General features: G+C 49.3%; 1 protein-coding gene and 1 long non-coding RNA gene across 8 annotated transcripts in view; one reads left to right on the top strand and one right to left on the bottom strand.

Annotated features, from left to right (window-relative positions):
- Nucleotides 1-16,076, bottom strand: part of LOC101722333 (uncharacterized) — a 31,679-nt gene that overhangs the window by 14,739 nt on the left and 864 nt on the right. Inside the window, exon 2 of the long non-coding RNA XR_015448114.1 lies at nt 909-14,712. This is a non-coding gene — a long non-coding RNA (uncharacterized LOC101722333). The remainder of the gene's footprint in view (nt 1-908; nt 14,713-16,076) is intronic.
- The window catches only part of Cgn (cingulin), a 26,963-nt gene continuing 22,277 nt past the window's right edge, over nt 11,391-16,076 (top strand). For 5 of the 7 annotated variants that reach the window (XM_021265936.2, XM_021265937.2, XM_013075554.3 and 2 more), the window contains exon 1: nt 11,392-11,538. In XM_021265936.2, coding sequence (XP_021121595.2) covers nt 11,393-11,538 — 146 coding nt within the window. In that variant the 5' untranslated portion in view covers nt 11,392. Of the gene's footprint in view, nt 11,539-16,076 lie in introns of all 7 variants that reach the window. The other 2 variants (XM_004854075.4, XM_087203317.1) reach the window with 2 other exon arrangements.

Below are 16,076 nucleotides of genomic sequence, written 5' to 3'. Positions count from 1 at the left end.
AACTTGGGACTTTCTGCTTTCGAGGCAGGCAGCGGAACCACTGAGCTAAATCCCTGGCCCTTCTTTCTTTCTTTTTTTGACTAGCTAGTCTCTAGCACAATTCGAACAAGTTGTTCCTTCTAAAATCAAGGGGACTGTGAGCTCTGCCAGGGGGAGGCAGGTCGGGAAGCAGAGGTAGGCTACCAGGAGGTTCGTACACCTGGCTTGTCTGCGTCCTAGGTAAAGGGAGGATAGGCAAGTGCAGAATCCTAGAGAAAACTGGAAACACAGACCGGCCCTTAGGTGGGAGGACGGTGTGGAAGTGGAATACTGAGAGATGTCTGCTTTGGGAAGTGAAAGTAGAAAGCGTGAGAGTGAATGAGTCACCGTGGGCGGCTTTTCCACAGTTAGGGGACCCGGAAGAAGGGGCACAGGGGAGCGGGAGGGGCTGCAGCTGGGGACCTCAGGGCTGGGTCCAGCGGAGGAGAGATGTGAGTGCCCCACAGGCGGAAGACGAAAGGGCTCCTCTCTCTGAGCCCCAGTACAGGGGAGGGACGAGGGGACTCAGAACCATGGGTAGGAACCGCTCAGGGAGAATGGAAGAGGAGAGCAGCCCTACAGTGCAAAAGGGTTAGAGGATTCTCCCATGCAGTTACTCTCTGCACAACTTCCTTTGTGCAGGTGGAATTTAGTTTCTAGCTTTTCATTTCTCTACAAAGGGAAAGTTATGGAGTAAACTCACAAAGGCAGGGATTGCTGTCTATTTTGACTTCTGCTATATTCCTTGAGCCTACAACAGTGCCTGACACCAGGTAGGTGTCCAATAAATATTGTTGAATGTTGGAGAAGAGCAGGAATTAAATCTAGAAAGATAGGAAGAGGAGAGGCTGGTTTTAGAATAAAAGAGGGCTGGGCATAGTGGTGCACACCTGTAATCCCAGCACTCGGGAGACTGAGGCTGGAGGATCTCCAGAAGTTCGAGGCCAGGCTTGAATACATAGTGAGACCCTGTCTCAAAAAAAAAGAATACAAGGGGACTCAAATCACAGAGAAGAGTGAGCTAGACTGGAAAGGAACTCATGCCCCATAACCCCAGACCCTGTTGTCCCGGGCTGACTGATATGGGGCCAGTAGGAGGCAAGGACTTTTAAGAAACCAAGGACAGAAATTTCTTCAGCTTCTGTAGGGAGCAGCTAAGAGCTGACCTGAGCACCAGCTGGGCATTTTCTCAGCCCTTTGCATTCCAGCTGAGCCCTGTGCACAAGGAGAGCAAAGTGACAGCATGGTGACATGATTTTACTTAATGAGCTACTAATCACCTGCCAAGTGTGTGTGTGGGGAGCTTTTTTTCCTGACCACTTTTGTAGAAATTTTTTTCATGCATGTGCGCCCGCACACGTGTGACTCATCTTATTCCATTACTCAGAGTACACATTCCTGAGCTGATAGTAAGAGGTCAAACTCAAGGAGAGTGCATCCTCCCTTACCCTGCCCTGCCCTGTATCTGGTGGGTGGGTTTGCTCATTACCTCCGCTGTGGGAAGGACTTCCGGGATGTGTCCATGTGTCAAAACTATCCAGATGCACACTGTGCATTTGTGCAGTCTACTGTGTGTCACACCTCAAAAAGGCTATTTTCTAAAAGGAAAACAAAAACCTTATAATTTTTATAATTTATTTTGTATGTATTAATTTCTCTCTCTCTAATCAGGACTTTGGGCCTGCTGGGCAAGCACTTTCCAACTGAGCTATGTCCCCAGGCCTTTTCTAAAATTTTGAGACATGGCTTTGCTAAATTGCGCCAGCTGGCCTTTAACTTGAGATCCTCCTGCCTCAACCTCCACCACCTTACCCTGCTCCAATTCATCTCTGTAACCAAAGAGAAAGTTGTTTTGAAACCAAATCAAGTACAGCCCCCCTTCCCCACAGTATTGCGCATGCTACACAAGTCCTCTGCCACCAAGCTACACCCCCAGCCCTAAAATCAAAGAATAATTTAGGTTTAGGAGAAAACAAGATACAAAGATGTCACTGCAGGATTTCTAGCAACACACTAGGATAAACTAACTGCTCCCTCTTCTAGGGTGAGGCCTGGTTAGTTGGGGTGAGGATGTTGTATTGTGGTCTTTTTTGTAACTGTTGTTATTGTCATTATTGTGGGGATTGAACTCAGGGCTTTACATGTCTGGGGAAATGCTCTACCACTGAGCTCCACACCTAGCCCCTGCAATTGTTTTCTTTTCTCTCTCTCCCTCCCTTCCCCTTCCTTCTTCCTTTTTTCCCTTCTTCCTTCCTTCTTTCCTCCTTTCCTTTCTTTCTTTTTTTGAGTCAGGGTCTCACTTCGTGGTCCAGGTTGGCCTCAAACCTTGGGATCCTCCTTCTCGTGCTGAGATTACAGCACACTCCAGTGACTCCTGCAATTTCTTTCTTTTTTTTTGGTACCGGGGATCGAACTCAGGTCCTTGGACTTGCGCAGCAGGCATCAAAACCACTGAGCTAAATCCCCAGCCCCATGACTCCTGCAATTTCTGACCTGCCGTGTCACTCACTGCTTGGGACCCACATGCCTTTCCTTGTCCCTTCCCTTTCACAGAAAGATATTTTCCCCTTGGGAAACCAGGTGTCCAGCCACTCTGCTGGGCCCTGACGTGCCACAGAACCCGAGAGACACAGTGCAACCCACCTAGGAGGAGCCAGGGCCTGGCTCCCTGAGCCTCACATTCAGCAAGGAACCAGACATTTGCTGAGGAAGTTTTCTGAAAAAGTTTTAGAAATTATTGAGCAAGGAATTAAACTTAAGTGGAAAGGATTTAAATTACACCCAATTTGGTCTCCACTCTTGCAGTTATGGGCTTTCTGTGTAGACAATATGCATAAGACAGTAGTAATGGGTGCTGTTTCTCAGCCTGCAGAGAGAGGCTTGATATGGACTGAGAGAGTTCTTGATATGGACTTGAAATTCAGAAAAGTGAGACTTAAATCCCTGAAATGGGGTAACTAGTCAATATTTACTTTGTAAGTTGGAACTGTTCTGCTTTTTGCAGTTCATTCATGAGTGGGTGAGGAAGGTAAAAGTCAACTAACTTCCCAAACTAACAGGCCCCCAAATTTACCAAAAATATTCAGAGAACTGCAGGAACAATGGGGTCAACTGCCATAATTCAGGCTTTGGTTCAAAAACCACTGCTTCAAAGCAACCTCCTTGACCAATTCCACGTCTAGTCACCATCATGTTACTTTTTTTTAAATGTCTTCATAGCCAGGCATGGTGCCACACACCTGTGATCCCAGCACTCTGGAGGCTGAGGCAGGAGGATCTCGGAGAGTCGAAACCAGCCTGTGCTACATAGTGAGTTCAATCAAGGCCAGCCTGAACTACATGCCAAGACTCTATCTTCACAAGATTTCTTACAAGAGGAAGGAAGGGGCAGCACAGTCAGAGAGGAGTCTGTGACCACAAAGCCAGCAATCAGAGGGTTGGGGAGAGATTTGGAAGTGCTGCTAAAAACTTTGGACAAATTTTTTTTTGTTTTTTTGGTACCGGGGATCAAACTCAAACTCGGGATCCTGTGCTTGTGAGGCAGGCATCGGGACCACTGAGTTACATCCCCAGCCCTGTTTTTTGTTTGTTTTGGTACCGGGGATCGAACTCGGGTCCTTGCGCTTTTGAACAACTGAGCTAAATCCTCGGCCCAAGCCCTGTTTTTTTTCTGAGGCAGGGTCTCCCTTTGTAGTTCAGGCTGGCCCTGAACTCACTATGTAGCCCAGGTTGGCTTCGAACTCAAGGCAATCCTCCTGCCTCAGCCTCCCAAGTGCTGGGATTACAGGTGTGCCCCGCCATGCCAGGCCAGACAAATTTAATTTACCAGGGTTTTATTTAAGCAAAGGACAATTTATCAATCAGGCAGCACTCTGAATCGGAAGAGATTCTGATTCTGAGAGCTCCGCCCAGTAGCATTAGCAGCAAGCTTTTATAGGCTTGTGGCAGAAACAAAGCAATTACCTGACTGGCCGCTGGGAGTGCTGGTCTGATTTGGGTGTGGTGCGATGCATTAGCTGCTTGGAATTGGCTGAAATTTAGCTATTTGTCATATTTCTAACTAAGTTTTGGTTTGTTTACATACTAATGTTGGAGCTTGTTACCTAGGAATCCCAAGTATGGAGACAGCTGGCTGTGAATGGCCTCCTGCTTCTCGATTTAACAAGACTAGGGAAGAAAGGTCCTTAGCAGAAGGATCCAGAGGCTTCTGGAAGCTAGAAAAGGCAAAGAAACAGATTCTCTTCTAGGGCCTGCAGAAGTAATATAGTCCTGCTAAAATCTGATCTCAGGATTTCTGACCTCCAGAACCATAAGAAAATAAAGTTGTGTTGTTTTAAGCCACTAAATTTGTGATAGTAGCCATCAAGACAAACACAAATGGCACCTGACACATAGTAGGTGCTCAGTGAACATCTGTTGATTGACCAACTAACTTCCTTATATCTGAGACCTCAGCTGATTATAAAAATACTTCAAGCTGGGTGTGGCGGCACATGCTTGGGAGGCTGAGCCAGGAGAATCACAAGTCTGAGCCCAGCCTGGGAAGCTTAGGAACTTATGACATTCTGTCTCAAAAAATGAAAAAGATGGGGCCTGGGGCTGTAGCTCAGTACAAGGGCCCTGGATTCCATTTCCAATATGCAAATAAATGAAAATTAAAAAGGGATGGGGATGTAGCTCATTTGAAGGCCCTGAGTTCAATCTCCAGTACTGCCCCAAAGCAAAAACAAAATAAACTTTATAGTTTTTAGTGTGTATAATTGCAAAGTATAGTCTTTTTTTCTCCCAGAACCCAGGGCTTAATCTCATTGTATTGTCACTATTGTTCTTTAAAACTAATATCCTTGTGGGCCTGGGATTTAGCTCAGTGGTTTCAACGCCTGCTATGCAAGCACAAGGACGCAAGTTTGATCCCTGGTACCAAAAAAACCCCCAAAAAACTAATATCCTTGTTTTCTTACTTTTGTCTAATACCTAAAAAACATGTCAATAATAAGATCATATAAAAGCCATTTACAATCCCATATATAATCTTTATATAATAAAACAACAGTTTTTATTTGTGTGTCTTCTTCTGGGTCTCATCTAAATACATGTCTAAAAATTTTAAGAAGAAGTCATTTTTTGGACTAGTGATGTAGCTCAGTGGCACTGTGCTTGCCTTGCAACCGAAAGGTCCTGAGTTCGATCCCTAGTACCAAAAAAAAGAAGCCTTTTTTTTTTGGTACTGGGGATCGGATCAAACTCAGGACCTTGCGCTTGTGAGGCAGGCAGCTGCACCACTGAGCTACATCCCCAGCCCAAGAAGTCATTTTGTGAGTGTAATGCTCATGCTTCTATTCTCAGCCAAGAAAAATCTCTACTGCTCAAAATAAATGAGTAAATTTTTAAATAACTATACTGTGTAAGTGTGGTTTTCCTTTTTCCTGCTTCACATCATTTCATCACCCAGTAAGTTGGTTTTGCTATGGGATGCAAAACTCAGGACAAAGCTGGGAGTGGAAGAAGCATACTGGGGACAATGGCTACGACAAAGCAGGGCCGGGCACAGATCTGCAGAGATGGGGTACAATTGCCAGAGGAATCCCACCCTGATGGGAAATGAGCAGGCCTGGGTACACACACCATGCTTAGTCTTTGTCTGGGCTCAGCCTGGGAAGAGTGTGGTCTTCACTGAGCATAATAGTGAATTCCAAAACGCCTTGTTAGAGGAAGTAAGGTGATGGTGCTGGGCAGCTGAACAGAAGGTGCTGCTACAGTCCACCCCTTGTGTCATGTGGGTTTGTGTCTCTGTATGTATTTGGTAGGGTTCCACGGGCCCTTCTCCCTGTGGGAAAACTTAGAAGAGGGGTGTTAGTAGAATAGTATCCAGCCTAATTGCTGGAGCTGTTTCAGGACTGTAGGTGGTACTCATTGTTTCCTTCTATTCTGAACCCCCCTGGTTCCCAGCTATGGCCTCTAACAGTCTCAGTGGCTTAACTGATAATGTCATCCAAACCCTACTTTGATAACATGGTAATTTTTCTTCCTGCCAGGAATTACCTGAAGGATGTGAGGCACCCTTCTTAGATTAAGCATCATCAAAATCTAATGCCAAGCTTGGTGTGGTAGCACACAGGCCTATTATCTCAGAAACACTGCAGGCTGAGGCAGGAGGATTGCCTAGGCAATTCAGTGAGACCTTGTTTCAAAAGAAAATTTGAAAGTGCTGATGGGCTGGGGATGTGGCTCAGTGATAGAGGCCTTGCCTAGCATGTGTGAGGCCCTGGTTTCAACCCAAATGCTGCCAAAACATGATGGCAGAAAAAAAATGGGGGCAGGATCTACTCCCATAGCCATCCCCCAGGTCTCATCCCTATATGTCTTCTCATTCTCACTGACACTTGGAGATGTAGTCCCTTCTTCCCTTAGCAGGTGCAGCATGTTTGGGGAAGATGCTGCAGTTTTTCCTAATTAAAATCCCGAAGTCAGGAGATACTGAGGGAGGAGAGGTCTCTGCATTCTCTCCCTCCTGGAGGGGAGCTCCCAGCCTTCTGAGGTCCTGAAGACCCAGAGAAGTGTAGAGAGCCAGAAGTTCTGGAAACCCCAGCATGTGTTGTCCTTGAGACGGAGTCGCAGATTTTTCCAACTAGCCCTGACCTTGACTGCAGATTTGCCTCCAGGAGCTCCACTGAGTCAGGACTTTAGTCTGAATATTTTTTGATTTTTTTCTGTCCACTGCTGTAGATAAAGGCCTCTTTGTAAGCTTTCAAAGAGGCCCTCTGGCCTTCACAGTTAATTTTCAATGTTTGTTAACTGCTCTCAGCTTTTCATTATCTCCTGGCAGGGCTCAATGCAACTTAATAACAGGCAGCCAATTCCCCTGTGCCTATGTTCATTGCTCCCCCTCTGCCTAACCCATGTGCCTGAATTGTTACCTCACAAGGCCATTTCCTACTTCACCATCAGTGAAAGTTTCAGCAACTGCAGTTTCAACACCATCTCCCCCCCGAACAATATCTGTACTCCACACCGTCCGGGAGACTTTTGTTTCATTTTAATTTTAGAGCCAGGGTCTCACAATGTTGCCAAGGCTGGCTCTGAACTCCTGGGCTCCAGGGACCTTCCTGCCTCAGCCTCCCAAACAGCTAGGACTAGACTATGAGTATGGCCAACCAGGCAGTGAGGAATGCATTTCTCCTTCCCCATCATTTTCAGGCCACTCCTGGAACTAACAGTCAGTTCAAGTGGTCTGGGAAGCAGAGGCAAGACAAAGTTAGAAGTGCAAGAGGCGTACTGTGCGGGAATGCCAGTGAAAGACAGAGGGAAGCAGGAAGGGCTGAGATAGCCCATGCAGGATAACGTCAGTCCAGGCCTTTGATAGAAAAGGAGATGGGAAGCAAAACTGGGCAAGGAGACCTCAAGCCATGATGCCAGTCCTTCCTAGCCACATCTACTGGACGAGTGTCCTTAGAGGAGGCAACAGCAGAGAGGGATGCCAGGCCCAGGCCCCGCTGCGCTGTCGCTGGCTGGGGCTGTCCTTAGCTGTGACAGCCAGTGGACCCGAGGCTGGCAACTCACCTCAGCCGGCCAAGGGATGGTTCTATCTTACAGGGAACCCGGGCTGCCCTATCAGGTGTTTGGTTTTGTGCCCAGCACCTGCTCTATGGCGTCGTGCCCCTGTGTTAGGAGACATGAATTTTGGAAAGCTTCAGATGAGGAACCTAAGCAAATCGAAAGTTAGTGAGGCTCTGCTAAAACTGCAACGATGGACTAGGAGTAGAGTGGGGAAGCCTGGGGCTTGGGGGATGTGTGTGTGCCTCGGTTTAGGGTGCCAAGCTTCTGCCTCCTTTCCTGTGAGAGAGCGAGGGAGCAAGACAGGAGGCGGAATCAACTGTTGTTTGGGTGTGTGGAGGGAAGCTGGCTCCCTCCTCAGAATGGCATTTTAACAGCTCATAAAAAAATACTTTGGGAGGAATTTATTCCTTCTCACTTCATTGGAACAGGACATATGTGGCTTTCTTGATTTTTTTCCTTTTAAAAGATATTTTTACTTTGAACATACTGGAATTCAGTTGCTCGGGGCATTAAAGGTGGGCAGCTGGGACAACGAAAGGGTTAGTGCGTCCTGCAGTGATTCTGGGGCCTTTGAGCTGAGCTCCTCCTCTGATTAGGCTGAAAACAGTTGCTTGGAATGTCTTTGTCCCAGTTACCCTGATATGTCCCAGGTATGGTTCATTTACTGACATTCCCAGGTGAGGATAAAAGGAGGCCCTGGAAGATAGAACACGGATTTCTTTCCCCTTGAGAAGCCCAGAGGAAATAATAAAATTATTAAATCTAGAAGTGCCTTTTCATTTGAGCTAGGGTCTTGTTATGTAGCCCAGGCTGGCCTCAAACCCTTGGTCCTCCTGCCTCAGCCTCCCAAGTTTTGGGATTACAGGTGTGCACCACCATGCCCAGCAAGATGATTCTTAGTTCTGTCTCTGGTCCTGACTTTTCTAAACTTCATTTCCAGTTGTTTGCCAGGCACTTTTTTCCCCCTGTGGATGTCCCACATACTTCTCCAAGATGGCAAGTTCCAAAATTAATTTATCATATATTCTTCCTCTTCTGGGTCCTTCCCAAATCCCTCCTACTCTTGTTTCTTTCCTTTCTCCCTTTCTTTCTCTCTTCTTTCTTTTTCTTTCTTTTCTTTCTTTCTGAAAGGCTGCCTCAGCCTACTATTATGGTTATCATTTTTAAATAGGTGATTGTTGAAACACAGTACGAGGTGGTGCATGACTGTAATCCCACCACTCGGGAGGCTGAGACAGGAAGACTGCTGAGACTTCGAGGCCAGCCTGGGCTACATAGTGAGTTGAAGATCATCCTGAATTACAGAATGAGACCCTGTCTCAAAAAAGCCTAAAAGAGGGCTGGGGATTCAGTTCAGTGGTTCTGTCTCTTTTTTTTTTTTGGTACCGGGGATGGAACTCGGGTCCTTGTGCTTTCGAGACAGGCACCAGAACCACTGAGCTAAATCCCCGGCCTGTTCAGTGGTTCTGCTGTCTGCCTCAAAAGCTCGAGGTCTCAAGTTTGATCCCTGGTACCAAAACAACAACAACAACAAAAAACCTAAAAGAAAGAATTTCAGTGGAGTTGTTAGCGGTAGCGGTTAGTCTTCAAGAACTCAGGAAGGAACTTCTCAGCCTTATTTATTTATACTTTGAGACAGGGTCTTGCTTAGTTGCCCCGGCAGAACTCCAATTTGTGATCTTCTTGTCTCAGTCTCACAAGTGCTGGGCTTACAGGCCTATGATACTAAACCCGAGTCAAAATTGCTTTTTGTTTGTTGAGACATTGTCTCGCTACATAGTACAGGCTGGCCTCTGACTCCCAGAAGTCCTCTTGCCTCAGCCTCCTGAGTGCTAGGATTACAGGGATGGGCCACCACACCCAGTTCAAATTCACTTCTTTGGTGAACCTGCTACAATTTACATGGAATTTTCCTACTCCCTTTCACTAAATAAAATCACCTCCTTTTTTGGATGGGGTTCTGCTATTTAGCTCTGACTGAACTCACTATGTAGTCCAGGGTGGCCTTGAACTCAAGGTGATCCTCCTGCCTCAGCCTCCCAAATGCTGGGATCACAGGTGTGTGGCACCACATCTAGCTTCACCTGCTTGAATATGTATCAGTGCTATCAATTTCTTCCTTCTAGATGTCATATTTGTTCTAACATTCTCCCTTGCTGTTTTTATAAACTAGTCAATTTTGCCAAAACTAAATCTTCACTTTTTTTTTTTTTTTTGGTGTTTTTGAGATAGGGTCCCACTATGCAGTCCAGCCTGGCCTTAAACTGGAGTTGGGTCCTCCCTCCTCAACCTCCTGAGTGCTGGGATTATAGGCATACGCCACCACGCCTGGCAAAAACTAAAGAATTTCTTGAACGCTGGACAAAGATCTTGGAGTCACCTTTGTCACCCAAGCCTAAGGTAATCATGTCCCCGAGGCTGCTTCCTTGAGGAACAGATGACAAAGCCCTGACTCAGGTTCCAGGTTTTGTTTTGTAACTTTCTATAGCGCTGGCTAGATTTACCCAACTTTGTATTTATTATAAATACAAGAAGTATCCTAATTGTTAAGGAGTTTACCTAGGAGAATTTATGTCTTCACTTTTTCAATTTCTGGGTCAATTCAACAATCCTACATTAAAACTATCTCCTTAAAAAAAAACAACCCACCCCAGCGATCCCAGGAGGTAACTCGATCCCTGGACACTTCCTCCTCTCCGCACTCCACCCTCCCCGAACCTTTTCCTGCTGTTCTTCCCCAGGGCACGGCCGGTTTCTGGGCTCCGTCCCCAATAGAAGCCTGCTCTGGAATGCAGACTTCGCAAATCGGCTGGGCCCCGGCAGGTGGACTTTCCCCTCCGGGGCCCACACCTAGCTTCCGAAGGCCGGGAGAGGGAGAAAAGCGCTCCGGGAAGGCGCTGGCTGCATTGTTCTGATGCCTCTTTAATCCTGCGTATGTTCACAATAAACATTTGTTGAACAAATAAACGAGGGAACTATCCAGAGCCCAGCAACATAAACCAAGTCTTTTTTATGTATCTGAACGGTTAACACCAGGAAGGCAGCCTCAGTGTTTCAGCGCAGCCTGTAATTTGCAGAGCAGCCTAGACTACTCTTTTCTAGGAACTGGGACCCACATGCCTATTCGTGGAAAGGCTGACTCTCAAAAAACGTGGATTTGCAACCTGGGGTTGAAACCCCAACCGTTTAGAATGGTCATTCCGATGCGTGTACACTCACGTCCGGTTCTCAGTCACTCATTCAGCTAATAGGTATCAGCACCTAATCACCGTCGGCCGCTGTCCGGGGCGTTCTGCAGCAAACAGGCAGGAGACCTCGCCGAGGCGGAGCTCAACGTGGGTCGGGAGACGAAATGATGAAAATGACTTTTTAAAACTACATGAGTTAGAAGATGACGATTATTAGAAAAAAAAAAAAAAAGGTGTCAAGATGGAAAATAATTGTGGAACACAGGAGATGGGGAGAGAATCCCAGACTGGGAAAAACAGAAAATAGACGCGAGAAGAGGTGACGGAGGCGCCGACGACGGCGAGTACGCTGGTGGGCAGGTGAAGGGCAGCGGAGGAGATGCTCAAGCAGGCGGCTCTCGCGAGCCCCGGTCGGGGGACAGCCGCAGGCCACTAGCCCCAGCGCCCCCAAGATGGCCTCCGGTGCCCCCAGACGCCCCGCCCCGCGCGCCCCCGCCCGCCGCCCACGTGACCCGAGCCACCCCCTCCCGCCACCCTGCTCGCGACCCCGGGTCCGGGTCTCCAGGGCGGAGGCCCCGCCCCTCGCTGGACGCGGACCAACCAGCGGCCTGGGAGGGCGTTTACCGCCAATGGGGGTGGGGCTCCGGCGGGGAGTAACAGGTTGGTGGGAGGGGGAAAGGAGCGAGAGCCCAGGCACCCAGGGGAGGGCCCGGAGCCGCGCGTGCAGCGCTGCCCGAGCCTGGAGCGCGAGCCTGGAGCGCCGACCCCAGCCCGGGTGAGTGGACGGGCCGGGGGCAAGGGCACCTGAGGGGTAGTAAGGCCCTCAGGTGCACCCCGGCGGAACAGGGGTGAGGCAATCAGCTACAGCCCTTCAGGGCACAGGTGCCGAGTTGGAGAGGGGAGGAGGGGAGGTCAGGGGCGGGCGGCAGAGCTGGTGAAGAGCCGTCCCTACTCTAAGGTGCCACGGCCAGGTGGCCGAGGAGGTGCCAGGCGGCGGGACTTGGGGCAGCTGAGGCTGAGGCTATTCCCAGGGCATGAAAGCGTTTCAGGGCCAAGATACCTCTGGAGGTCAGACGCCAGCCCTGGGAGCAGAATTGCTCTTGGAGACCGGGCTGGTGGGGGAAGGAGTTATTCCCACTGCTGCCTGAGGTTCAGAGGCAGAAGCGGCAGGCGTCTGCAGATGCTGTTTTCCTGAGGCTCCTGCCCCTGGATGCTAGCCGAGACTGGCCACTGACACCTCCCTCTGGCTCGGAGCCGGCTCTGAGGTGGGGACCCTTTCTCCATCCGTTCACTTGCAGGCGAAGGCAGTTGCCAGTGGAAACACTGAGGGGCAGAGCTAGAGGGCACCCTCATCTCGGCTAGGCTTGAAACTAGTGTCTCTTCCTTTGCATTCTAGCCGGGGTGGGGTGGGGTGGGGGGGTGGATCTTTTTCCTTCTTCCTCTTGAAAGAGAGAGAGTGCTCCCCAAGAGAGGGATAAGGGAAGCGTAGATCCCCAGGGCTACAAAATATCTAGAAATCCTTAGCAAGAGGCCTCTTTCATGTCAGCCCTTCCCCCAAGCCCGCGTACTTTCTTTTTAGGGTCTAGTTGGGGGCCACAGGCTGAGGTTTGGGAGCGCAGCCAACTTCCTTGATGGCTCCTGGAGTCCTCATTATTCCCTGAGAGCTCACCGGGTGTCCTGACTCCCGACCCGTGTTGGCTGGCAGATGGCATAGGCACTAGTGGCGCAGGAAATCGGCAGGACTCCCCGGGAGACGGAGACAAGGGGAATTACACCTGCCAAGTCCCCAGGCCAGACGAGAGGTGCACATTGGGCTCAGACAAAATTTCTAAGGTGGATTTCCTTGCCTTAGGCAGCTATGGAACCAGAGCCAGCTTAGCCTGGCCCCTTTGATGCCCTGCCTGAGGAAAGTTGTGGTAATTGAGAAATAATTAGCAACCGCTATGCTTGTAGGCAAGCTGCCTACACGTGCCTGCCCATGGCGCCTCTCCGTTCGTCCTGGATATTTGGGTGTCGGGGTCTGGCAATGGGAGCCTGCTAACCTGAGAGGATTCTGGCTTAGCAGATGCATCCTACCCTTCCCAGGCTGGCCTGTGTGCCTTTGCCCGTGTGGGAGGGGAGGGGGGAGGGGGGAGGGGAGAAGCATCTCTCTGGCCAGGGAGGTGGCCGAGGTGATTGTGGGATCAGGAATGCCACTTTGAGAACTTGAGAGGGAGTGGTGGAGGGAAACGAAGTCTTCCTGTCATGCGCTGGCCTGTCACTCACCGGGTTCTTGGTGCCTGTGCTCCTCTTGCCTCTCCTCTCTCCACCTTCTGCCCCCTCCTGCAGAGCCTTGATGTGGCAGCCAAGGTGGACCAAGCCGCAGCTCCTGGTCTTGCCCCTCTGCCTCTTCTGGTGTGGAATTTCTCTGGTCTGCTTTCCAAGCTGCCTCTGTCCTCTCCCCGGCCCTCCCCTTTTCCTTACCTCAAACCAGTCAAGCCAGTTTGCAGGGGCCCAGTTCTTCATTGTTGTATTCCCCCCACGGGCCTAGCAGCTCTAGCCTGGCTCTCGGGTTTCTGCTTTTCCTGGAGACCTAGCCTGGAGTCCACGTTGGGGATAGGGGGGTGGGGGGGGGTGTTTTGAACTCTTTTTGTCGGTGCTGGAGATTGAACCCAGGGCCTTCACATCCCCATCCCATTTTAAAATTGTTTATTTGGAGACAGTCTTGATAAGTTGCTCAGACTGGGCTGGAATTTGGCATCCTCTTGCTTCAGCCTCCCAGAGTTCTGGGCCACACCAGCTGGAAACCTTATTTGTAAAATTTTATGAGAAAAAGGGAACATAGTGATCAAGGTCACTGAGCTATCCTCTTCTATTTTGACCATTTGCTTTCCTTATTATCACCAAGGGGGTTCTAATCTGTATTTCTCTAGGTCTCCCATTTTCTGAATGTGCCAGTTATTTAGAATCCTGCCACTTGCCTGGCCGGGAAGGAATTGTCAATCCTTCCTCCAAACACCGAAACTGCCCCACCCCCACTGCTGCCAGTCCAGGGACACTGTCACTCCTAGTTGGAAGCCAGATGATAATGGGTGGGCCTGAGCTGATAGAATCAGGGCAGGGCAGGCTAATGAGTAACTCCAGAGAAGTGGCAGTCTAGTGCAGTCTGGTGCAGGTGTAGAGTGCCCTCCCCCTCTTTGAAGGCAGAGGCAGACAGATAAAGCTGAATTAACTTTTGTCCTGCTCTCTTCCCACGGTGCTGTTGGTGAGAGGAGCCTGGACAGAGGGCAGGGAGGGGAGAAGCAGGGTCAGGCCTCTGGTGAGTGTGTAGGCCTGGGACCCATCACTGTTTACCAGCCTCAGGGCTTATGCAAGGCCTTGGAGCTGCCCTGCTCCCTGGCCCCGCCCCACTGTCCTCTGTAACCCAAGGCGGGTAGGTTTCGGGTTTTCCATGTTGAATCATTTAGAGCTCTGCTTTCTGACCCACCCCAAAGATCCCTCAAGCCTCCTGGCCCCTGACCCACATGGCCTGGGACTGAAGGTGATGGAGGCTGGGGAGTCCTGGGGTAGCGCTCCCAGGGCCACCTCCCACAACTCAGCCCTCTCAGTCACCCAAGGGGCTGTTTTTGGGGCCCAAGCAGGAACTCCTTGACCTGGATCTGGAAGACCTGTAGATGTTCTGACAGGGGAGAGCTGCAGCATGAATAAATCATGTGACTTCGGAGAGCTGACAATCGAGCCACATCTGGCTCTGAGACTGTGATGGCGTGGGGCAGAGAGTACAGACCAGCAAGCTCTGCTCCGGGGCAAAAGAGAAATGGCTGGGAGGGATCCTGGGAGAGGTCTACCTCTCCTGGTGCATAGGTCTGCTGGTCCAGGGCGAAGTCTTCAACACATTTATTCACGTGCCTGTGGGCCAGGCACTGAGGTCAGCTTGTCACCGTGGTCTTTGTCCTCTTGAGTTTATGCTCTAGTGAGGAAGAGGGACAGGAAACAATCCAATAAATGTACAAACTGAGGTGAACCCACAGGAGGCTAACTGGAGAGCACCCATGAGTGCTGGAGTGCTTCTCTGAGGAACCCGGTGGAGGCAGGAAGTTCTGGTCGAAAGGAGTGGGGTGTGTGAACAGTGACACTGGGTATCCGATTTGCGCTGGGGCTTCCACGTTCAGTGTCTTGTGATTTCCCCACGCTTTGTTAAACTGGAACTGAAATATAATAAATGTGCACACATTTTAAGAATATAACTTGAGGGCTGCGGATTTAGCTCAGTGGTTCCTCCGTCTGCCTCATGAACACAAGGTCCTGAGTTCAATCCCTGGTTCCAAGAAAAAAAAAATATATATATATATAAAACTTGATTTATTTTTATTTTTTTTTGTTTGAGAGAGGGTCTCGCAACGTAGCTCAGGCTGGGCTTGAGCTCACTAGGTAGCCCAGGTTGTTTTCTAACTCCAGGTGATCTTCCTGCCTCAGCTTCCTAAATGCTGGAATTACAGGCATGAGCCACCGGGCCCAGTGATGTCTTTTTCTTTGTTTTTTGTTTTTGCTGTATGGGAATCAGATTAAGGGCTGCTCCATCACGGATCTATATCCCCAGCCCTTTTTATTTTTGGAGGCAGGGTTGCCCAAGCTGGTATCCAATTTGTGATCCTCAGGCCTCAGCTTCCCGAGCCCGCTAAGTGGGCGTCACTGCACTCAGTTGATTGAAGCTATTATAAGTTGTGTACACTGTAATTATTGTTTAATTCTCACAGAAAATTATCTCGTGAGGTGTCATTGTACCCATCTTATTGCTGAGGCTGAGGCTCAGAAAAATTATGATTTGCTCAAGGTTATATACGTGAGGTGAAGAGCAGAACTAGGATTTTCCAAGCCAGTCCATACTCTAGGCCAGTGCCTTTCCTACCAGGTGAGTATTTTGAAGACCTACTTTACCCTTCTACCTTCACAAACTTTTTAAGATTCTGTGTAGGGAGCTGGGTGTGGGGGCGCACGCCTGTAACGGCAGCACTCTGGAGGCTGAAACAGGAAGATTGCAATACCAGCCTAGTTTGGGCAATTTATCAATGTATCGAGACCCTGTCTCAAAATAAAAAAGGACAAATTCGATCCCTGGTATCAATCAATCAATAAATAAAAAATAAAAAGGACAGGGGATGTAGCTCAGTGTGAAGGCCCTGGGTTTAATCTCCAATACCAAAAAAAAGAAAAAAAATCTGTGCTGAGTTCATTTGCGCTCTCCGGCTGTGTGTGTGAGGGAGTGGGGGTTGCTTTCACAATTTTCTTGGTTCTAGTCAGGGCCTCAAGTATGCAGAACCATTCCCAATATCG

The sequence above is a fragment of the Heterocephalus glaber genome, unplaced genomic scaffold (genome assembly GCF_053883595.1).
Source record: "Heterocephalus glaber isolate CG9 unplaced genomic scaffold, H.glaber_assembly_v1.0 deba00001795, whole genome shotgun sequence".
NCBI classification, from domain to species: Eukaryota; Metazoa; Chordata; class Mammalia; order Rodentia; family Bathyergidae; genus Heterocephalus; species Heterocephalus glaber.
Note: the sequence above shows the minus strand (reverse complement) of the source record. Positions and strands in the feature narration are given on the sequence as shown.